The sequence below is a fragment of the Zeus faber genome (genome assembly GCF_960531495.2).
Source record: "Zeus faber genome assembly, chromosome: 14".
NCBI classification, from domain to species: domain Eukaryota; kingdom Metazoa; phylum Chordata; class Actinopteri; order Zeiformes; family Zeidae; genus Zeus; species Zeus faber.
Genome location: NC_137200.1, coordinates 23,146,290 through 23,168,609, shown reverse-complemented (window position 1 = coordinate 23,168,609; position 22,320 = coordinate 23,146,290). Strand labels below are relative to the sequence as shown.

Below are 22,320 nucleotides of genomic sequence, written 5' to 3'. Positions count from 1 at the left end.
GCTTTGTATGGTGAAACGCTTCCTCTGCGTGTCATCCATCCTGGCTTGTCCTTCCTCCGGGCGCACAGCCAGGGGCAGCGGGCAGCATTCGTGGGCGCGCCCGGGGGCCTGGGGATGGGTTGTCCATCGCTGGTCAGACGATGCAAAGAGTTGTTCAACAGGAAGAAGTAAAGTAACATTTTGCGCTGTACAGGTTTTATCGTTGTTCATTTACCAATAATTACGTCGTTATTTTCCCGTGAGGTCAGTTTCCGTAGTGTAGTGGTCATCACGTTCGCCTCACACGCGAAAGGTCCCCGGTTCGAGACCGGGCGGAAACAACCCGGTTATTTTAAACAAAACTCCACCGATCGAGTTAAACGTTGAACTAATAAAACCAATGGAATTTATATTGTTTATTAAATCTCTTTCTTCTTCATTTCTCACCTTTTGGTCGTTTTTGCCGAAATGCCACTAAGGCCGCGTATAACCTCAATATATATGATCTCTCACTTTGTCCAACCTGAGCTGCCCGTCTAATGTGCTCGTTCTCAACCCCGTCCATCCCTGTCACTGCCGATGACAAGCTCAACATCCTCGACTCCGCCACCCCCGGTTCATCGACCCGCCTTTCTGTCGGTGCCGCCGCCTCCAAGGCCTACGACCCGGCTGCGTCCCGCTACCGCCCCGTCCACCTCTCCGCCGCCTCGGGTGGTCGACCCCAGGTACCTGAAGCCATTGTGCACCTTCCCCTTCACTCTTGCTGGACCCCCCCCTCTGTCACAGACGCTCGTCTCCAGCTCTCTCCCGCACGCTCCGCCGCCTTGGATCGTCGACCCCGAGTACTTGAACTCATCCACCCTTCTCCACCTTCTCCACCTCCGCTCCTCGCAGTCTCAGCTGCCCTCCCCCCCCCTCCAGACGCACGTATTCCGTCTTTGTGTATAATTGTGTACCTTAAACGTGGCGCTCTCAGTTTCCGTAGTGTAGTGGTTATCACGTTCGCCTCACACGCGAAAGGTCCCCGGTTCGAGACCGGGCGGAAACAGAGGGAGGCCTTTTGACCAACCCTACTGTTTTTGAGCTAATTCATCCGTATAGATTATTCCTAAAGATTGTCATTCAAGAAACTTTTAAACTGTAACTTTAACTTTTGAAATTTCAATGAGACAAGCTGAGTATGTATATCTTATAATTACAATAATACAAATAATAATTATTATAATAATGGTGATTCTAATAATCATAATAATAAAACCAATAAAACGCTTATAATAACAATGCCAGTAATAATACTAGTAATACTACTCATATTACCAATGATGATGATGAAAATAATAATGATAATGATAACAATAATACTACTACTACCACTACTACAACTACTACTACTACTACTACTAATAATAATAATAATAATATTTACGTAATTTAATTGGTGACATTTTTCCTTGGATTACATTTTCAATAAATTACGATTACAGAAAAATTAAAAATTAAAAAGTGTTTGTGACAGCGCGGTTCAAACAAGACGTGACGTGTTCGGAGCTTCTGCCGATGTTGTGTTCCAGATAGTTTTAGATTTCATGATTCTGAAAATTGGCAGGCTGGACCCCTAATAATAAATAAATAAATAAATAAATAAATAAATAAATAAATAAAAATAATAAAAATAATAAGATCATAACAATGCAGACATTTAGATAACAATAATAATGATAATAATAACAATTATAATAAATATTAAGGATCTGTTATTTAACTAGTTGTACCAAAAGCTTTGCTTCTCAGCGATGGTGAAATGAGCCAGGTGTGTTCTTTGACCTTTATGCAAGATAATTTGCATGTAGCTCTCCATTGATAGATGGGTAAAAAAAAATGGAGGCGTGTCGGCCAAAAAACGGTTTTGAACCCTAAAATGAACCAGTTTTAAATCCAGTCTGAGAAGAGAAAAGTCTCAGGGGCGGCGGTGAACTGAAACCCGGAGCAGAGTGTCCATGAGAGAAAACACCACAACAGGTTCTCACATTTAAACAGCTTTGGTGTAAAAGAACCCCGCCAGGCTTGTTTCACCATCGCTGGGATGCATTCCTGCTCATGGCGACGTGTCTTCCAATGAATGTGGCTCCGCACGTTGAGTCCAGAAGATCAACAAGTCCCTGAAAGCTCTGAGAAATGATGCCTATAATTAGCAGGAGAAAGACCAAAGCTGCCTTAAGCAACACTCAAGGACACGGTGATGGATGTGATCAAACTCTGTTTTGTAGGACGTGATTTCAGGTCTACCTACGGTGGCCCAGAAGTGACAACAGTGTCACAGAGAGTGGGTTCTGGGTTTTATAGCAGGAGGAGGGTAACCAGTTCACAGTTGATAGAGGTAGATTGATGAGATGATCCTCAAGGCGATGGGCAGGCTTTAGCGATGCTTCACACCACAGGGAGTCGTCTGATTCATTTCATTATCAGGTTAAAAGCAGATCCATGAAACGCGTGTGGACTGGAGTGGAAAATTCCTGAATATCTATGATGGTGTCCAACGTGCCAGCCAAGCCTGGAAGGATTCTCTCTTCTGCTTGAAGGCCCACCAACAGGCAGTTCCTAACCTGCCCCCATCACCAGAGCGTCCACAACATATGCCTCCTGGGTTCTGATGGAATGCCAAGGATTAACCTTTGGTTGATCTGGTACCATGGATGGATGCCACCTTGGTTTCAAACACGTGTTGGCTATGGGCAAAGTGAAGGAGCACAAGAGTCAGACAGTTCAGATTGGACTGCCCTCCCCCCAACCCCCCCGCATCCAAATCGCAACCCTTCCCACCCTTCAAGTCCACCTGTAGTGGGACAATGGAGGACTATGGAGCTCCAGCACTCTAGCCGCCTTCTCCAAACCGCTGCTTGTCTACAGTCAGTTTTCCTGTCAAACCCGCCACTGGTTCCTGTTTATTGTTCACCATTCGAGGCTGACTTGGACCTTTGGACCAGATTTGTCTGAGACTTGAACCTACAACCAAGGGCGAAGTTCTTCAGGGTTCTGTGTTCAAGTTAGTCCAAGTTGGCTCCAAGTGCCAAGTCCGGCATACTTCAATATGCTACCAGGGGATCGAACCAAACCAAACCAGAGCAGACGGCGCTCTACCTCCTGAACCTACCTGGAGTGTCATAACAACATCCTGCTCGCCAGCCTTTACATTCCACAGCCGTGCTGCTGCTTTGCATATTGGAAAAGTGCTGACAGGTGTGATTATCTCCCTCCCACAGTGGTCTGGGACAGTGTGAACCTTCCACTCCACTGAGAAAGCTCCTGACGAGTGGATGCATTCATGGCTGACATCTTACGTGACAAATGCCATGTGTTACCCGAGGCCAAAAGTTTCAAGATCTGTAATGTTGAAAATTTCGTTGTTCACTCCCCGAATCCTCATAACAAGCTGTGAAGAAATGACACATTTATAACACGCTGCAACATCTGTGACACACAGTTATTATTTATTATTAAGCCTGTAAATCTGCTCTCTGCGGTGCAGGACGTTCGCAGTTCTGTTCTGTTCTGAATGAAAGGCACTTTATGTGATTCTATCTATCTATCTATCTATCTATCTATCTATCTATCTATCTATCTATCTATCTATCTATCTATCTAAACATTGAAATTAGAACAAATTCAGAACAAAACAGCTGCTATAAAAAATAAATTAAAAAAGGTTTAAAAAGAAAAAGTAAAAGTACAGTTTGTAACACGTGTGAAAGGGGGCGTCTCAGGAAATAAGGATTGGGAACAAAATGAGCAAAATGATGTAAAAATTACTCCATAAAAACATTTTGTGGTTTGATCTTTCCAGAGTCACCTTTTAAAATAACAACAGTACTTTAGTTCTGAAAGTCTTGTGATGAGTATTTTGTGAAGTTACAAGTTATAATGTACAATCCGTCTTGTGTGTGTGACTAGTTTTACATACACATACTGACAGACTACGGGAACGACACTGAGACTGAGAACGGTGATGGGATGAGATGTATACAGTGAATATTATATAGTATATATAGTTTATATAGTGTATACAGTGTTTATGGTATATATAGTGTATACAGTGTCTATAGTGTATATAGTGTATATAGTATATATAGTGTATCTAGTATATCTAGTGTATATAGTGTATAGTGTATATGTCATACATATATGCAGTGATATATAGTGTATACAATGTCTATAGTGTATATAGTGTATATAGAATATATAGTGTATCTAGTATATCTAGTGTATATAGTGTATATAGTGTATACAGTATATATAGTGTATATATTGTATATAGTATATATAGTATATATGGTGATGCACAATGAGATATTTGACGCTGAGACGTCGTGGTATTGTACGCAGCGTACAATACAGACTGGTAGAGAGCTGGTCCTAAGTCTGAACGGTCGTTAAACAGGTAGGTGGTTATTTGAGGAGTACATGTTCATGCATACATGCATACATACATACATACATACATACATACATGCATACATACATACATACATACATAACACACTGGGGGCCGGTCCCCACAGGCACACCACTTCCCACTGGGGGCGGTCCCACTGGGGGCCAACCCCACTAGGAGCCAGACCCACTGGGGCTCCAAGTCCCAGAACCAGTATAAATGAGACACAACTGAGGACGAAGAGACACAAGACTTGTGTTGAAGAGACTTGAGGTAAGAACATCTATCCATCTATCTATCTATCCATCTATCCATCTATCCATCTATCTATCTATCCATCTATCCATCTATCCATCTATCCATCTATCTATCCATCTATCCATCTATCCATCTATCCATCTATCTATCTATTTATATTCATCTTCATCTCCTCTGCCTCTCTCCATCCCAGAGCCATCATGCCTGGATCATGCACAGGGGTGATCAACCTGCGGTACGGGGATGGCGTCGAGGGCAGCCCGTCACGGCCGGCCCGCTTCCTGGACCAGGACTACGAGCAGCTGAAGCAGCAGCACTGCGCCTCCGGGAGTCTGTTCTTGGACGACACTTTCCGTCCGGATCTCGACTCCCTGGGGGACATTCCTTCCATGGTGTTTGAGGAGATGCTGGTGGAGTGGAAACGACCCAAGGTAAGAATGAACAAATTAATAAATCCAATAAATCTATATATATATATATATATATATATAGCTCATATATATAGTGTATATATAGTGTGTGTGTGTGTGTGTGTGTATATATATGTGTGTGTATATATATAGTGTGTGTATATACAGTATATATACTGTATATATATATATATATATATATATATATATATACAATTTGTATTGTATGATATATGATATGTATTAATGTACATATCTTTATATACATTTTGTATATATATATACTGTATATTCATACATTATCCCTTTTTGCTTTTATAATTTTCTTATATATATATATATATGTATATCTATATGGATTTATTAACCATTGTTTTATTTATTTACAAACAAAATGGATATTTCTTTTAATCCATATGCATGATATATACAGCATATATAGATTTTTTTTCAGAACGCTTGGCTCTGCTGCACTGCTGCTAATTCAAGGTGTGGATTTGAGTTGTAGACCCTTTGCTCGTCAGCACACACACTTTCATGCCAAACACTCTGAGAATTTCCGTGGGGAGGGCGTTTCAAGTTGAAACTGTAAAAGAATGGTCTCGCCGAAAAGGAGAAACACTGGATGTTTTATAAGCACCCAGACCAGTTTGTCACCAGAAGGAGGCAGAAACAACAGAACTCCACAGAGCTTCTCTGCAGTATTTCACCATGGAAGAGAGACCTCAGCACAGATCATTGATAGAAATAAAACATATATTTATAGAGCTTTAACAACTGTGTGTGTTTGTGTGCAGGACATCCTTTCTGGAGGGAAACCTTCCTTCACTGTTGATGGACTTTCCAGGTTCGACTTCCAGCAGGGGAGGGTTGGTAAGCACACATTTCCGACTATGTTCATTGTATTGCTCATTTACTTTATATATATATATATATATATATATATAAAATTATAAACATTTACATTCCAATTACAGAGAGTCGTCTATGTTACAGATGCATCATTTGTTGATTGGTTGTGGGGATGGACCTCAAACCGCTCCACTGTATTTCCCTGCTAGGTGGATACTGTTTAGAAATACAACTTAAAAATGTATAAATCATTTCTACTTCCAAGGTAACTGCTGGTTTCTGGCTGGAATTGGTTCCCTGACTTTCCAGGAAGACCTACTGTTGCAAGTTGTTCCGATGGAACAGTCCTTTGACGAGGATTATGCCGGGATATTTCACTTCAGGGTGAGAACAAATATGAAGTATGACACCAGCAACAACAACAACAACAACAACAACAACAACAACAACAACAACCGATGTGAAATGTCTTCTCTTCTCTGTTTCAGTTCTGGAAGTCTGGACAGTGGGTAGACGTCGTCATAGATGACCTCCTGCCTGTGCTCTTTGGGCAGTTAATGTCTGTGAACACCAAAAGTGGGAATGAGTTCTGGGGCCCCCTGCTGGAAAAAGCCTATGCCAAGTATGGGAATATACAGTATATACAGGGAAAAGAGCAAATATGTGGAAATACGGTGTCATACACAGTATGTAATGGATGATGTGCGGCCAGCCGGTCATCATTGCAATAGAAGCCCTGACAGGGTGATCAGAGCCCAAACTGAAGGGAGTTCTTTCGCGTGAATGAGCGGCTGGCTGCACATTATCCTGCTGATTACACGTCTGCTTACTAAGTTACTTATGTTAAATAATATATTGTTACAAACCATACAAATTCATTCAAATTCATTCATACAAAAATTGATTTGAAATTACTTTCGAACTAGTATGTCAATCTCGAAAAATATTCACAACAATGACACCAACGCTGCAACAACTTGCCTGTGGCAACTGTCATTATTAACAGATCAGCGTTTATTGATCAGAAATCACTGACCACTGATTGGTCAGTCAGTCAGTTATTTTCCAGTAATAGACGGATACTCCACTTCTGCATGTGAACTATGCTAGCTCAGTGCCAGGCTGCACAGGGAATCAACTAGCCTAGCTCCTGTGGAATGATGGAAATGTACTTTCCAGCAGCTCAAAAGTTATTTGTTATTTAAGCAATATATTTGCTTTTAGTAAAAATTAAAACAAGATCGTAGTTTCAAATGCAGCTAAATTCGGCACAATATAAATGACTTTCCCGGTCAACGCATTTAGAATACCTTTAATATCAAGTACGTTATTAGGAGAAGGACCTTTTTTGCCTTGGAAACAGCAGTAATCCTTCTTGGAATGCTGTCCTACGGTCCTGAAATGCGTGTAGTGCCACGTCGCACCACGCTTCTTAGAAAAGCATCCAGCTATTTGACAGATGAAGGCGGTGGAGATCGACTTTGGACCGCGACCAGGAACATCCAGTGATCCCGAGATCAGTGGTTGATGCCTCCAGGTGTCCATTAAACCTCTCTGGAACTTGTTTAGTGGTGTGACTGGGAACATGGGAACATCATGAGGACCCGCGTCTGCGCCCTGCGGTGCACCCGGCAAAACGCTAAAATGTTCCTCATGGTCCTTGGGTTTACACGACCATGTTAGAGCAGTTATTGGACCCAGTAAACTCCCACAAGATGGCTGCCCATATTATTGGAGATCCACCACTGTGCTTAACAGTCACATCCTGTGTGTCATGTCAGGCTGTGCGGCTCATACGCAGCCATGTCGGGAGGCCGTACATCAGAAGCGTTCAGGAACTTCAGCGGAGGATTATCCATGGAATGCCTACTCAATTCCAAGCACAACGAGTCCCACGATGAAGAACTTTGGACCTTAATCACCCGGGCCACTCAGTGCCAGTCCATGATCTGCGCCTCGACGCCCAGCAACCAGGTGAGAAATCGAAAAACCGTGGCTGAATGGATTCCGTTCCTATTTCCCGTCCTGCTTTTTTAAAAACCTTCATGGGAACAAGACGTTGCTCTGCCGCCAGTCCATTCCAGGAAGCTCCGGGCAGGACCTGATGTGCAACCTGTTTCTGTGTGTTTCAGAGGGATGGCAGCAACTCTCTGTCCGGTAGTGGATTGGTGTATTCTCACGCCTACTGTGTCACAGGAGTTACCGAGGTACACAGTGAAATGGCTGACGTGGACAATTTCGAGGTCTTACATATGACACTAAGAGGTTGAAATGGATCATTTATCGGTTTATTTTATCTTCAGGTGAACCACGACGGCACCACATCCAGGCTGGTGCGGCTTTTGAATCCTTGGGGGCAGCAGGAGTGGAATGGAAAATGGAGCGACAAGTACGTATTGCTTTCAAGATAGCACTGTACACCGGTTTGAGATTGCAAAGGGAAGACATGGTTTGTGCCGCCTCCCCCATAGATAATACGTATAGCATAATAACAAAGACAGTGAGTGAGTGAAATAGTGAAATATGTGAGTGTACACCGACATTATTCTGCTCATTTACAAATGTAGTGGCCCAGGAGGGCTCAGTTCCCTGCAGGTGAAAATGTGGCGCCCCCTAGTGGGAGTTGGTCCCTCAGCTTGGTAACTGCTGATCTGGAGTGATTCTCAAGCTTTTTCCACGTCAAGGATCCTTTGATTGTCATTTGGACACAGACCCTATTTGATCAGATTTAGTCTCTGGATTAATCCCAATCTTCGCAGATTTTTATTGTTAGGTTTAGTGTCTAATGTTGGGGAGATAACAGCGAAACCGATCCAAACAGCCATTATTGGACATTGTCTAACGTCTCGGAAATTGAAAAACGGTGACCTCTAAACTATTCATCATTTTGCTGCTGGGGACCCCCTAAACCTCCTGGAGGACCCCTGGGGGGTCCCCGAACCCTAGTTTGTTTGTCTTGATAATGCTTGTAATTCTGTGCTCAGTTCCTCGATGTGGAATCGAGTCCGTCCTGAAGATCGGGAGCAATACACAAATCGCAACAATGGAGAATTCTGGTGAGTAGCACTCAGGCATGAATGAACTTCCTCATTAAGAGAGAGAAAGACTTCGCATAGAGAGAGATGGAGCAAAAAAAAGAGAGAGGGAGAGAGAAATCCAGATCTATCTGCCAACCGGCGGGAAAGACCACGTCGACTTTCTGAGGGTCTCCGTATGTTTTCTTCCTTTTCATCCATCTGTTTTCCATTCTTCCTTCTGATCAGGATGAACCTGGACGACTTCTGCAGCTCTTTAAGCAGGACCTCCATCTGCTGTGAGAACCCCAACTTCATGGACGGAGAGATGAGCCGCCAGTGGAAGTGCATGCCGTACGACGGCAGCTGGGTGGCGGGGAAGTCCGCTGGGGGGCAGCCCTACTACTGTGAGCTCCATCCATCCATCCATCCATCCATCCATCCATCCTTTTATCCACCCATCCATCCTTTCATGCATCTAACCTTCCATCCATCCAACCATCCAGCCAACCATCCACCCTTTCATGCATCCATCCTTCCAGCCATCCTTTCATCTGTACCTTCATCTGTCCATCATTTTATCCATCCACCCTCCCATCTATACTTTAATCCATCCATCCTTCATCCATACTCCCATACACCCTTTCAACCATCCATCCATCCTTCTTTCCATCCATCCATCCATCCTTTCATCCACCCATCCTTTCACCATCTAACCATTCATCATCCATCCTTTCATCCACCCACCCTTTCATCTATACCTAATCCATCCATCCATCCATCCATCCTTTCACCATCCATCCTTTCATCGATTATTTCATCCATCCTTTCACTATCCATCCTTTTACCATCCATCCTTTCATCCATCCATCCATCCATCCATCCTTTCACCATCCACCCTTTCATTGATCATTTCATCCATACTTTCACTATCCATCCTTTTACTACCCATCCTTTCATCCATCCATCCATCCTTTCATCATCCATCATTTCACCATCTATCTATCATTTCATCCATCCATCAGGGTCAAAATCCCTCCCTTTATTGATCCTTTCATCATCTCTAAAGCTGGCTTTACACTGAATCCCAAAACGCCTCCTGCAGCAGGATGCTGCCCCCCTTTTTGCAGTGGAATGAACATCAAGTTGTCACAGTATCGTGTCGGTGCCACCACAACACCATGTCTCTTCTTGCCACTTTATTTATTCCGTTTTTCTGCAACTTTCCTTTTAAATTTTCACTGAATGAACGGGCACAAAAGAATATCTTTCACTTTGTGTTTTAAAAGAGTGGCAAAAACCTTATTTACATATATTTTTTTGTCTTTTCTTATAAATTTTCTTTGTATACTCACAATCCATTCATAAAATAGCAGATTTATTGTCAGTGATATATACTGTGTGTATATATCTGAATATATTGATGCAGAAATCTGGCACCACAGTGCGTCAAAGCAATCTGACTCTCCATATAAATGAATGGAAATGAATTCAAATTCCGTTTTTTCCGGTCACCCTCCCGTTGAGAACCTCTCTGGTAAAGCATTATATCGGACTACATTCTCTCATGGTGCTGACATGCGGGGTCTCCTCCATAGCCTCCTACTGGACCAACCCCCAGTACCGCTTCACCGTGGCGCCAGTCCAGGGCCAGGAGGGCGGGGAGCAGAAGATCCTCTTATCCCTGGTCCAGAAGCTGTCCGGACAGCGCAAGAAGTCGCGCAAAACCACCGCGTCTGTTAACCTCTACAAGGTCCTGACCTGACGCCGACCCGCTACCACGCCCCAGGGGTGACCTCGGGGACCACCCCAAACAAGCTTGTTTTTGTAAAAAAGACAAAAAAAAACAAACAAACATAGATTTGTGCTGGTAATTGGGCAGGATCTCACGATTTGGGATTTGATTTCGATACAAAGGCTCACGATTTCCATTTTCATTTGATTCAATATTGATTCAAACCGATATTGATAAGGTGGCTCATGATTTTAATAATGAGAATCGCTAGCTACTTCTCAGTTTCACCGTCTGACGTGTCTTGCAATGTCTGATACAGAAATGTAATATTTCAAGTAATTTGTGACTGCAGTAGTATTTCATTTCCGTGGAAAGCAGTTGCAAACCAAGGATTGATGTGACAATTTTCAAATCCATTCAGAAAGACAAAAGGGTTTAATTGTTTCAGAGTGTCTATTTTGTTTAATCGGGCCCTATCAAATCTAAGTTGCAGCATTGGAGAACGAATGGCCTTGAATGGACTGAAGACTCCCTGTAACTTAACAATAAATAGACTAAGTGATGATCTATTGCATAATGTGAGATAAACGTTTGCTCACCTTTACCACTTTACAAATTTATAGAGAATGCATATTAGCATGTTGCATATTGGCAAAAATTTGGGTTCAGGTTACCTGATCCTTTTACCTGAACCTGAATGTTGGCAAAAGTTTGATTCATAGCAGAGGTTTTGTCATTTTTGCCCAATACTGTTCACACACTATCTGTTACAACAGAAAACTTGCATGGCAAAATAAATAATTGCGTTACTAATTTTCTCTTCCCATTTTAAATTTCCACAGGTTCCATCAGGGGTAAGTACATTCTACACGGTATAAAATATCGTAACCATACCTTCAGGTTCTTAGAGTCACAGTGCAGAAAGACGGAAAATAATAGATTTTGTTTTTCCACCCAGACGCCAAAAGGGAAACTGGACAAGGAGTTCCTCCAACAAGGGTTTCCGCTGAGATCTCAGAACGACAAATTACTCGTTAACTTCAGTAACGAAAACCACATGTACAGCGTGGAGCCCGGAGAGTACCTGGCCGTCCCCTACACCAGTCGCCCCAACTTCAACGGCAACTTTGTCCTGCTCCTCTACACCCAGGCCGACAGCGACTTCGAGTAAAGTCCTCATTGTCCTCACGCCCCAAACAGGCCGGAGCGGCTGACGTTTGTGGGATCAAGGAATTAAACCTTGAAATTTCAAGTGCAGAATTTGTATGAGTGTTAATCGTTGTATTGTCCGTCACTGGTTTCTCAAGACGTCAGTTCATCTATTAATCCCGTCTCCGCCTCTGCCCCCTCTAGTGGCCACGAGGGAGACAACCACAACGAGGAGGAGGAAAAGGTAGGAGGAGGAAGGTGGTGGCTGAGAATCTGCAGCTCTGATGGCGTGCCATTTAAAGTATGAGCTCAATTATTTGAAACTGAGCTTTATTCAATTCTTCTGAAATATTACGCTTCTTGAAAGCGTCAGGCAGCGGCTCCATCTGCCTACCGAAAAGCTCGGCCTAATTGTGTGAACGTAAACAACAATGATGAAACAACAACAAAGTCGATCATGGACCTTAGGCCCAAGGTGCTCTGGTGCCAGGGCACCCTCATGAACCCCGGGGCGGTGAAACACGGCGGTGTTGGTAATGGACAAAGCACCGCTCGGGTTTAAGATCGGGCCGTTTACTTCAAGTCACGCCCAGTCCCTCCAGGTTTCCCCATCATTGGCCACATGGTGGCGCTGAATTCCCTAGTAGAACTGTGGAGTTACTTTACTCATTATTTTCTGTAGAGCAGTGCAATAAGCAGGATAATGTTCCACCAGACGGTCATTGTCACAAATTAACCCCCTGGCAGGGTGGCCAGGTCCCTGACCGCTATGTGGGAAAATGTGATCAATGTGAATATAGTTTTTGGTAAGATCATGTATGAATAAGGTTTTTTTGGCTGAAAAACAAACAACAACAACAACAACAACACCATTTGTCCTAACCCCTAATGGCTGCTGTGTGTATTCTGGGTTGGTACCTGGTTGGTGGATTTTCACCTTTATGTCTTTTATATCACGTAAAACCCCGGACTCTGCTTCTGTTTCTCTTTATTTCGTTCAGTATAAACTTTAAAACTTTATAAACACGAATATAGGCTCCGTTTATTAATGACTTAATTTTTTTCTATTCCAGCCCGCCGACAAGGATGAACTGCATGAAATGTTTCAGATCTACGCTCAGGTGCGTTTTTCGTTATCTGTCCTGTCACACGGGATGAATGAACCAACACTTTAATAAATATGTCATAGCATGTGCATGAGTGCATCAGTTAAAGGTCTTGATCCCTCCATCCCTCTGTAAACGTATTTATTAAATAATTGGTAAAATAAGCCATCCATCCATCCATCCATCCATCCATTCCATCCATCCTTCCATCCTTCCATCCATCCCTTCCATTCATCCATCCTTCCATCAATCCTTCCATCCATCCATCCACCATCATCCCTTTCTTCACCTTTACCGTTTCTTCATCTGTTTGTTCTTCTCTCTGTTCCTTGTTCTGCTTCCTCCATCGTCAGGAGGAGGAGCTAAGCTGCGAGCAGCTCCAGCTGCTGCTCAACGAGAACTTTCCTCATGGTAAAGTCATAACAGTGTAATACATATAGTATAATGTGTAATGACTGTATAGTACATGTAGTATTAAAGTATAATAACTGTATAAGACATATAGTATAATGTATTTTATAATAACGGTATAGTTTATATAGTATAGTAGTATAATAACTATAATACATATAGTATAATGTATATTATAATAACTTTATAGTACATATAGTATAATACCTATAGTATAATACTCTAATAACTGTTTAATCAGTATAACTGTATAATTAGTGTGTGTGTGTGTGTGTGTGTGTGTGTGTGTGTGTGTGTGTGTGTATTTGCGTGCTACTTTCACAGGAATTCCACAGGGTTTCGATCTTTATCTGTCTTCCCAATTGATCATTTTCATGACTGTAAGAACAACCTTTAACATTTCCCAAATCCCAAAACAAATTTATTCTCAAGCTTCAGAAAATAATACTGCACTCCTCATTCTTTTTTTCACTTCATTCTTGTGACTCATAGGGCAAGAACACTGTGAATCTCACTTTCGATGACTTTGTGAAATTGTGGAACAAGTTTGAGGAATACAAGGTAATGGCAGTAAATCAATATAATGTATGAATAAATCAATTAATCAAATGTAATACGATAGAAAATGAATAAAATCTAAACACACAACGTTAAAAAACGCTCTCGCCTACCATAAAACATCTGAAAATGTGGAAATGTTGATCATTTGAAGCATGTTTTCTTTTCTTTTATTTTGTTGAGAAAGGGCCCTGGATAAATCTATTGTGAGCTGATTATTTGAGAATTAATTGAAGAACAATTATTCATAATTCAAGCTTAATAATTCGGCTGATCACGATCCTTCAAGGTCTAAGTTGACCCAAATCTTAAAAAAAGTACAATATTTATCATTTTTTATTAAATGCATTTGGCTTGTTTGATTTATTATTATTATTATTATTATTATTATTATTATTATTATTATTATTATTGTTATTATTATCGGAATCAGAAGGAATTTATCAAATACATTTTCATATACATCACTACAGACAATTATAAGAAAAGGTTAATGGTCAAAAAATAAAAAATAAAAACAGCCAAATAAACATAGATAGACAAACATACAGAGTAGAAATATATAGAAATAGACAGTCTGATAAAAGTTGCATCAAACCAGTTCAAAATAATATGATTCAAAGGTGATTCCAAATATCCAATGTTGGAGACAAACAAAGCTTTGATTTTAGTTAAAGATGTGACCCAAACGGGTGCACTGAACTGCTTTAAATTCTTTCTTTTCCAGGGAATCTTCAGGAAAGAGGATGTTTCCAAAAGTGGAACCGTCCCCGTCGCTTTTGCCAAGGGAGAGGTTGTGAGGCGTGCCAAAGACGAAGGTGAAGATGCAGATAGACTGAGATGTATCTGTCATATATTGCGATATGAGACTGGTTATCGTCCGGGACTCTGCTTATCATGATATAGTTGGATGTCATCTTTAAAGGGAGCATTACAGTAAAGTCATGCAGGTGTCTGGTTGGCTATTATTGTTTTTTTTATTGTTCTTATTTGTTTTTACTTTCAACTTATTTCTCATCCCTTCTGGACTCTTCCGTTTTTTGGGGTTGTTTTATTGTTTGTTTGTTTTTTGTGTGTATTTGAGTGTAAATTAAGTGTAATCTTAATATCTAAATGATAACTGGTTGTTTCTAAAGCATTTCTTTCTTAGAATTTCTCCCAAAATCTTCCTTAAAATAACGTCAAATTATCGATATCAAGATATTACAAAAAAATATGGTGACTCGTTTCCTTTCTCCATATCGCCCAGCCCTTAATGTGGATAACTGTATTTTTAACTGTGATATATAATTAAGATATAATATATACTTTTTAAAAGATTCTCATATTTGTATTTAATTTCCCAACAGGAAAGGAATGCAACATGCCAGTGTTGCATATCCTGGCCCGATACTACTCCAGCGGCAAACCCCATCTGTCCCTCGGAATGTTCTGCGTCCTGTTGATGGACTTGGACAACATCAACAGTGAGGGAACACAACTATGCTATATACAGTATATATATATATATATATATATATATATATATATATATATATATATATAGACACACTGTATGTAATACAACCTAAATAGGCTATATGGAAATATATAATTTTAAATACATATCCATGGAAACCTAAAATACTTCCTATACATACTTTATTATATTGTTATGACTCGTATATGACTTTATCATATTTACTATATGATATTTGGAATTATACATATTTATTATATGCAATGGAACTAAATCTGTGATGTGTTTTCCAGAAATCCTGTGAGGGCAGAAAGACACGACAGCAGGTGGCTCAAATCTGAATTAAATATTCATTTTATGTAAGGAATTGTACAAAATAAAACAATCCGAACTGAACTTGATTCTTTTCACCCCCTCCAAAAAAATGCGGATAAAAAGATAAAAGTTGTTTCCTGATTGTCTGAAATCGTCCTCAAAAACCTTAGACCTCTTATTAGTGAATTAAGGAATAATGAATAATAAATAAATAAATAAATGAATGAATGAATAAATAAATAGCTCTTTTTTCTAAAAACATTAAAGTAAAAATTGCATGGAATAATGAAACATTCATGTTTAAAAGATAGAATTTCCGGGCCAGATTTGACATTATATTGTATTTTAAACATAATGCAGCGGATCCGATTTAATTCATTAATTCATTTGTTTTTAATAAAATGTTGTTTTTCTTGTGAACCGTCAGAGGAATGATTTTTAAACTTTGTTCTTCCAAGTGAATGAAATAAACAGAATTCAGGAGAACAACATGCGGACTGGTGTCTCTTTATTCAGTCACACAGCAAGAAACAAAGAAAAACAAGTCAACAAAATAAACAAACCCTTCTGAACACAATATTATTATGAGCGTCTCATTGACTTTTCACATTCTATTCAAACAAAATCAGATCAGTGAAGAGTTCCCTCTGGAGACGTGAGCCGTCTGCTGCAGCTTCCACTGGAAAGGTGACGCCTTCGTGCAAAATCGACATGTTTCTTATCGATCGTTGTTTATTGGTCACTTCAGGTTTATGGCGTGTTTTTCCTATTTTATTCTCATCCCTTTATTCCAATTTTTGCCTGTCGTTTTTGATGTGAGCTGCTGGGACGCTGCCGTTTCCCCTCCATCCACCCTCCATCCACCCCTCCATCTCTCTCCCCATCTCCTCAGTCGCTGTCTCTCTCCAGGTGGCTCTTAGCGGCGGACCGCGCTACCTGCCTGGCCAGGTAGCGCTCTCTGGCCGAGCTCACCGTCTGCTCGCTGCTGCGCTTCGCAAACTTATTCACCTCCTCCCCCTCTTTCTCCGTCTTCTCCTCCCCCTCTTTCTTCTCCTCCGCCACTTTCTCCGTCTTCTCCTCCCCCTCTTTCTTCTCCTCCCCCTCCCCCTCTTTCTTCTCCTCCCCCTCTTTCTCTTTCTTCTCCTCCCCCTCTTTCTTCTCCTCCCCCTCTTTCTCTTTCTTCCCCTCCCCCTCCCCCTCTTTCTTCTCCTCCCCCTCTTTCTCTTTCTTCTCCTCCGCCACTTTCTTATCCTTCTCCTCCGCCGCTTTATCGTCCTCGTCCCTCCTCGTCACCTTCCCTCTCTCCATCTCTCTGTCCCGGTCGCCCTCCTTTTTGTCTCTGTCCCTCTCTCTCTCTTTGTCCGCCTGTTGACTTCCTCTTTTCTCCTTTTCCGCATTTCTATTCCTCTCTCGTTCCCTGAGACTCCTCTCTCTCTTTCCGTGCCTGTCGTCCGCTCTAGCTCGGCTTCTGTCGCCCTCTCTCTCACGCTCCCTATTCCTCCTGTCCTTATCCTCTCTCCTTCCCCCGTGTCTGTCTCTCTCCCTCTCTCTCCTCCTGTGTCCCCCCCTCTCCCTCTCCCTCCTCCTGCTCTCCTCCTCCTCCCCCTCTCCGCTCCCTGAAGATGGTGACCTCTGTCTGTAGTGGCGTTTGGAGTGTCCTGTTTTGCTGAACTCGGCTTTTTGCTGCTGCTCGTCCTCGCTCCCGCTGGGCGAGGAGGGGAGGGCGTGGTCCCTGGGGGTGGGGAAGGGCGAGGCTGACGGGGGAGCAGGGGTGGGCAACACCCGCTCCGGTGATCCAGGAGCCTTCGGGATCTGCTTCCTGGAGGGGGGGGCGGGGGGGACAAAAACAGTTTTCATCTTGTCTCGCTCATATAGAGATGTGCTGACCCTGACAGGAAAACAGTGAACCTGGCAACCCGGCCCTACTGCTGAAAAAGTGGTTGATATACGAGAGAATTACATTACAAGACTTCTCAAAACCAAGAGCTCGTTTTCCTTTTTTAACAGTCTTTGTATATTGAAAGACTTCTCAAACCCCACCCAGATCCTCTGACAGTAGCCCAACTTGACAAGAAAGCAGCAAACCTGGCAACCTGGCTCCAGTGCCGGAAAAAAAAAAAAGTTTATACACTGGAGAATTACATTACATTATTGATCAAATTACCTCCCCCCTAATCCCTGCAACACACACACACACACAGTTAGCTCGGCTAATGGGTGGGTCCCCATGGCTACGGTGGATGACTTACCTGTTGATGGAGCAGTCTGGTATCTCCTCCTCGCCCACAGTCTGGTTCAGTAAGTGCCTGTAGAAGCCGCTCAGATCCTTCTGCTTCTTCACATCCAGAGCGGCTAATCCAGGAAGAATGCGTGCACGTACACACACACACACACACACACACACACACACACACACACACACACACACACACACACACACACACACACACACACACACACACACACACACACACACACACTAAGGATCTCGTGTTACCGTGCATGTAGCCATGTGTCGCTGGGGGAAGGGGAGGTCAGGGTCCAAACCTTCAAGCGCCGCCTCCCTGCGCTCGCGCTCCAGCTCCTCCTGGCGCTCCTGCAGCTTCAGCCGGTACGCCCCCGTCACGTAGGCCTCCTTGTCGGCGAACTTCTCGCCCTCCGCCTCCCGCTCCTTCTGGATCTGACGCTCATCCCGGCGCTCCTGCTCCTTCTTACGCTCCTCCACCGCTTTCAGCAGCTGCTTGATGTACTTTGGCTGAAGACACAGACCAAAAGCAATTGAGCTGAGCTTACAGGTGGGAAACAAATGAATGAATCCGAATAGATTACAGAAAGGTCCAGTACAGTATAGAGCAGAACAGTATAGTACTGTATAGAACAGAACAGTACACTATACTCCAGAACAGAATCTCAAAAAAGAGTCTTGGAGCTTGTGCACTATGAACAACCAGAGCAGACGCTCCACTGTAGTGACAGTGATAAATACGTAGTCTGCAGTTTTGGAATAATGCCAGGGAATAGATAAATAATTGATCTAATCTTCATTTGCCTTGAAGTACCTCCGAACTGCTGACATTTTCTTTCTTCTTAATTTTCTTACTCTCTAACATTTTGACGAGTACTAGTACGAGTACATGAGCACTGTAAAATTGACCGGCATAGAATCTGATATAGGATGGGGAGGGGTTACAGAACCACAAGCACAAGGTCCTAGCATCTGGTCCAATCCAAGGGATTTCGTTGAAATGAAGAATAAATCTACGGAAATGTTTTGTATTGATTGATGGTTTTCTGAAATTAAATCACAATAATATAATTTTAAAAATGTTTGCGTAATTTCAGCTGGCATTTCGTACCTGCGCATTTTGACCAAAAAGTGAGTGGTTTGTACACAAAATGCGTGTAGGTTGGCCGGTCTGAGTATAGAACAGTACAGTACAGTACAGAACTGAACGCTACAGTATAGAAAAGTATAGAACATTAAAGTACAGTATAGAATTGCATAGTACCGTATAGGACAGTATAGTACAGTATAGAATAGTATAATACTGTATAGAACAGTGTATATAACAGAATAGTACAGCATAAAACAATACAGTCCTGTACAGAACAGTATAGTACTGTAAAGAACAGTATAGTACTATACAGAACAGTACATTATAAAACAGTATAGTTAAGAATAGAGCAGTATAATGCAGTATAGATCAGTATAGCACTGTAAAGAACAGTAGAGTACAGTATAGGACAGTATAGTACTGTATAGAACAGAACAGTACATTATGAAACAGTATAGTACATTACAGAACAGCATAGCACTGTAAAGAACAGTATAGCACTGTAGAGAACAGTATAGCAGTGTAAAGAACAGTATAGCACTGTATAGAACAGTATAGCAGTGTGAAGAACAGTATAGTAGTGTAAAGAACAGTATAGCACTGTATAGAACAGTATAGCACTGTATAGAACAGTATAGTACAGGACAGTACCTTCCTGTCAGTTCCTCCCAGCAGCTTCTTGCTGCTCTCCAGACGCTGACGCTGCATGTCATCGTACACGCCATCGTAGTCGTACACACTGCTGTCCTCCTCCAGGGCCTTCTGCATCTCCAGACGGGTCTGAGTGAGAGAGGTGGGGGTGCATAATGTCTCACTTATACCTCTCAAAACTCATTGGTTCCACATTTGCTTCCTTCCCCTCCACAAAGTGATCCACCACTCTTCCAACCTCCTCCTCCTCCTCCTCCTCCACTCACCTGCTTCATGCTCTTCTTCTTCGCCGCCTCCCTCTGCAGACTCTCCCCCACCGAGGTCTGAGGACAGATGGACGGAAGGACTTCAACAGTCATAGCAAACATGTATTTAAACGATGGCGGGGGCTGGACGGGTTCCACCGGAGAACAAACTACCTCATTGTCCGAGTCGTCCCCAAACACTGAGGGTCTCTGCAGGATCAGCGTCTTGGAAGCTCCTTTCTTCTGGGGCAGGATCAGCCCGTACCTGGGGAGTCAGGAAATTACACTTGGGAACAAAGAGCTATTTTTCTCCACTGAATCTATTCCGTTCATTTTAGTGTTTCAATGTCAAAATAAGTACCTGCAACATGAGAGGTGTGTGTGCAGCGTAGGGCTGGACGATATGGGCAAAATTTTTAACACGATTTTTTTTTTTTTTTTTTTTTATATTGATCAATGTCGAAAAAGAGAAATAAATAATACATGAATATATCAGGGCTGCAGATATTCCTCTATTATCCCATTTGAATGGTTCTGTTTTGTTTTTTTTAATAATCAGAGGCATTGTAATTTGTAACACTCAAATCTAATAGGGGGGGGCTTATGCACGGTGCATTGTGAGTTTCCAACGCCGACTTCACAGTTACCGGAATATTTCTCTCTAATGTCCGTTTATTGCGCAGCAAACTGGATGAACTTATATTTAACTTTATTGCTCATCACATGTGGATTGATTTGCTAACCTAAGCATATTTATATTTTATAATCAATTATTTATTTCTAACAAAAAATACACAATCGAATGGTAATTTCAGCATTCAAATAGTTTATTTTTTTAATATTTGAATTCTATTAAAATGTTGTTGCTGCAGCCCTAAAATACATATTATGAACAGCATTGTCATCTGAAAACAGTCCAAAAAGTTGTATAATCTGCGCTCTGTGATTATATGCGGGGACGTTTGGAGCGCAACGAGGGACTCTTCTTTCTTTAACCGCTCTCCTATCGCAGGAGCCGCGCCGGGCTCAGGTTGGGAGGACGGAGAGTTCAAGTTCTAGACATTGTTTGAGGAAGACCCGACGCATCAGCTCTGGGAGGTCTCACGCCTGAGAGCGGAGGAAACCCCAGCGCTCCTGCTGTACGATTGGCTGTTCGTGTTTTGTGTCTTTGTAGGTAGAGGAATACAGACTCTGCATCAAACTGTATCAAAAATAAATCATACATTTATCATAGTTATCATGGAAGATTGTATCAAGTTACAGTATTGCTGCATTAATAAGAAAAAATGTAGTGAAAAAGTGTGGTAAAAAAAGTGACACAGTAAAGAATGATTCAAAAAATTCAGGCACTACAAATGCTCCCGTACTAAAGGCAAACATACCATCATAATTAGTTTTGGTGACAGTTTCAGTGACAGTTTCAGGTACATTGTGATGACAATTTACCTCAATTAGATTCAATAGGTTTATTCGTCACATACATATACATACTTTCATACATACATACATGACCCTATTTCACTGCTTTTTATGGTCAATCAACAGCGTAAATTCATCTAATAACCATAGAATATGAATTGATAATTTCTTTGTTTTACGCCTGTGCATTATGACATCATAGACTGTCTAATAAACTAAACAGAACTAGCCTCCTTTCCCCAGTGCCATACTGATTTATTTTCTACTGGACCACTCATTCAAACTCACAACAGCTCTTTATTTCATGTACCTCTTCCCATCTTAAGAGCATTGTTATTTATATATTTATTAAAATGTACAATTTAAAGATCTTAATTAATGGTAATAATGAATAGGGGAACCAAACCAAACAAAACAACTGACATCACAGCAGCACAATGCATAATCAGCACTCAAGAACAAGTGACTTTTATATCGTTAACCTGCAATTTATAAACGAAGTAACTTTACAAAATAGAGTGAATTAAAGTGAAAATGAAATATTCGAACATTCTATTTAATTGGTATGTGTGTGACGTTAGCATAGCAAAACAAGCATAGTCTGAATGAAATGAGAAGTATGTCCCGAAGTGAACCGGGTACCGTCTTAACAGTAGCTGATATATTCGTTTCAGTTTCACAATAATATCCAATAGGTACATTTAACTTAATAGCATCAGTTTTATGAGCTTTAATTAAACAACAAAAACAACATAAAGTTAGCAACTCACTGTTTACCAGGGGCCGCCATCTTGCTTTTCTGACTGAGGAACCAGCGCCGCTGATTCGATTATTTAATACATAAACTATATTTGGGTAGATTTTCCGCCGGGGAAAAAAAACAGAGCATCATATAATTATTTACGATTTACGGTGTTTGATGCTAATTCTTTTATTTATCTCCCGTTGTATTTTTTTAACAAATTATAGCGAAAGTGTAAACGCAGAATGTCAGA

At 41.7% G+C, this 22,320-nt stretch overlaps 1 protein-coding gene and 1 long non-coding RNA gene across 2 annotated transcripts; one reads left to right on the top strand and one right to left on the bottom strand.

Moving 5' to 3' along the window:
* The first annotated feature begins 14,626 nt into the window (after nucleotides 1-14,626).
* On the top strand, nucleotides 14,627-15,845 carry LOC307240516. The gene is made up of 3 exons (XR_013844513.1): nucleotides 14,627-14,719; nucleotides 15,251-15,367; nucleotides 15,654-15,845. It is a non-coding gene; the product is annotated as an uncharacterized lncRNA (long non-coding RNA).
* A 321-nt stretch (nucleotides 15,846-16,166) lies between these two features.
* nsrp1 (nuclear speckle splicing regulatory protein 1) lies at nucleotides 16,167-22,115 on the bottom strand (the record flags this gene model as incomplete). Its single annotated transcript, XM_080013534.1, has 8 exons — nucleotides 16,167-16,764; nucleotides 16,915-17,494; nucleotides 17,925-18,027; nucleotides 18,223-18,430; nucleotides 19,662-19,790; nucleotides 19,928-19,984; nucleotides 20,081-20,171; nucleotides 22,096-22,115. The coding sequence occupies 8 exons, from the start codon at nucleotides 22,113-22,115 to the stop codon at nucleotides 16,564-16,566; spliced, it is 1,389 nt and encodes a 462-aa protein (XP_079869660.1). The 3' UTR covers nucleotides 16,167-16,563.
* Nucleotides 22,116-22,320: the final 205 nt, after the last annotated feature.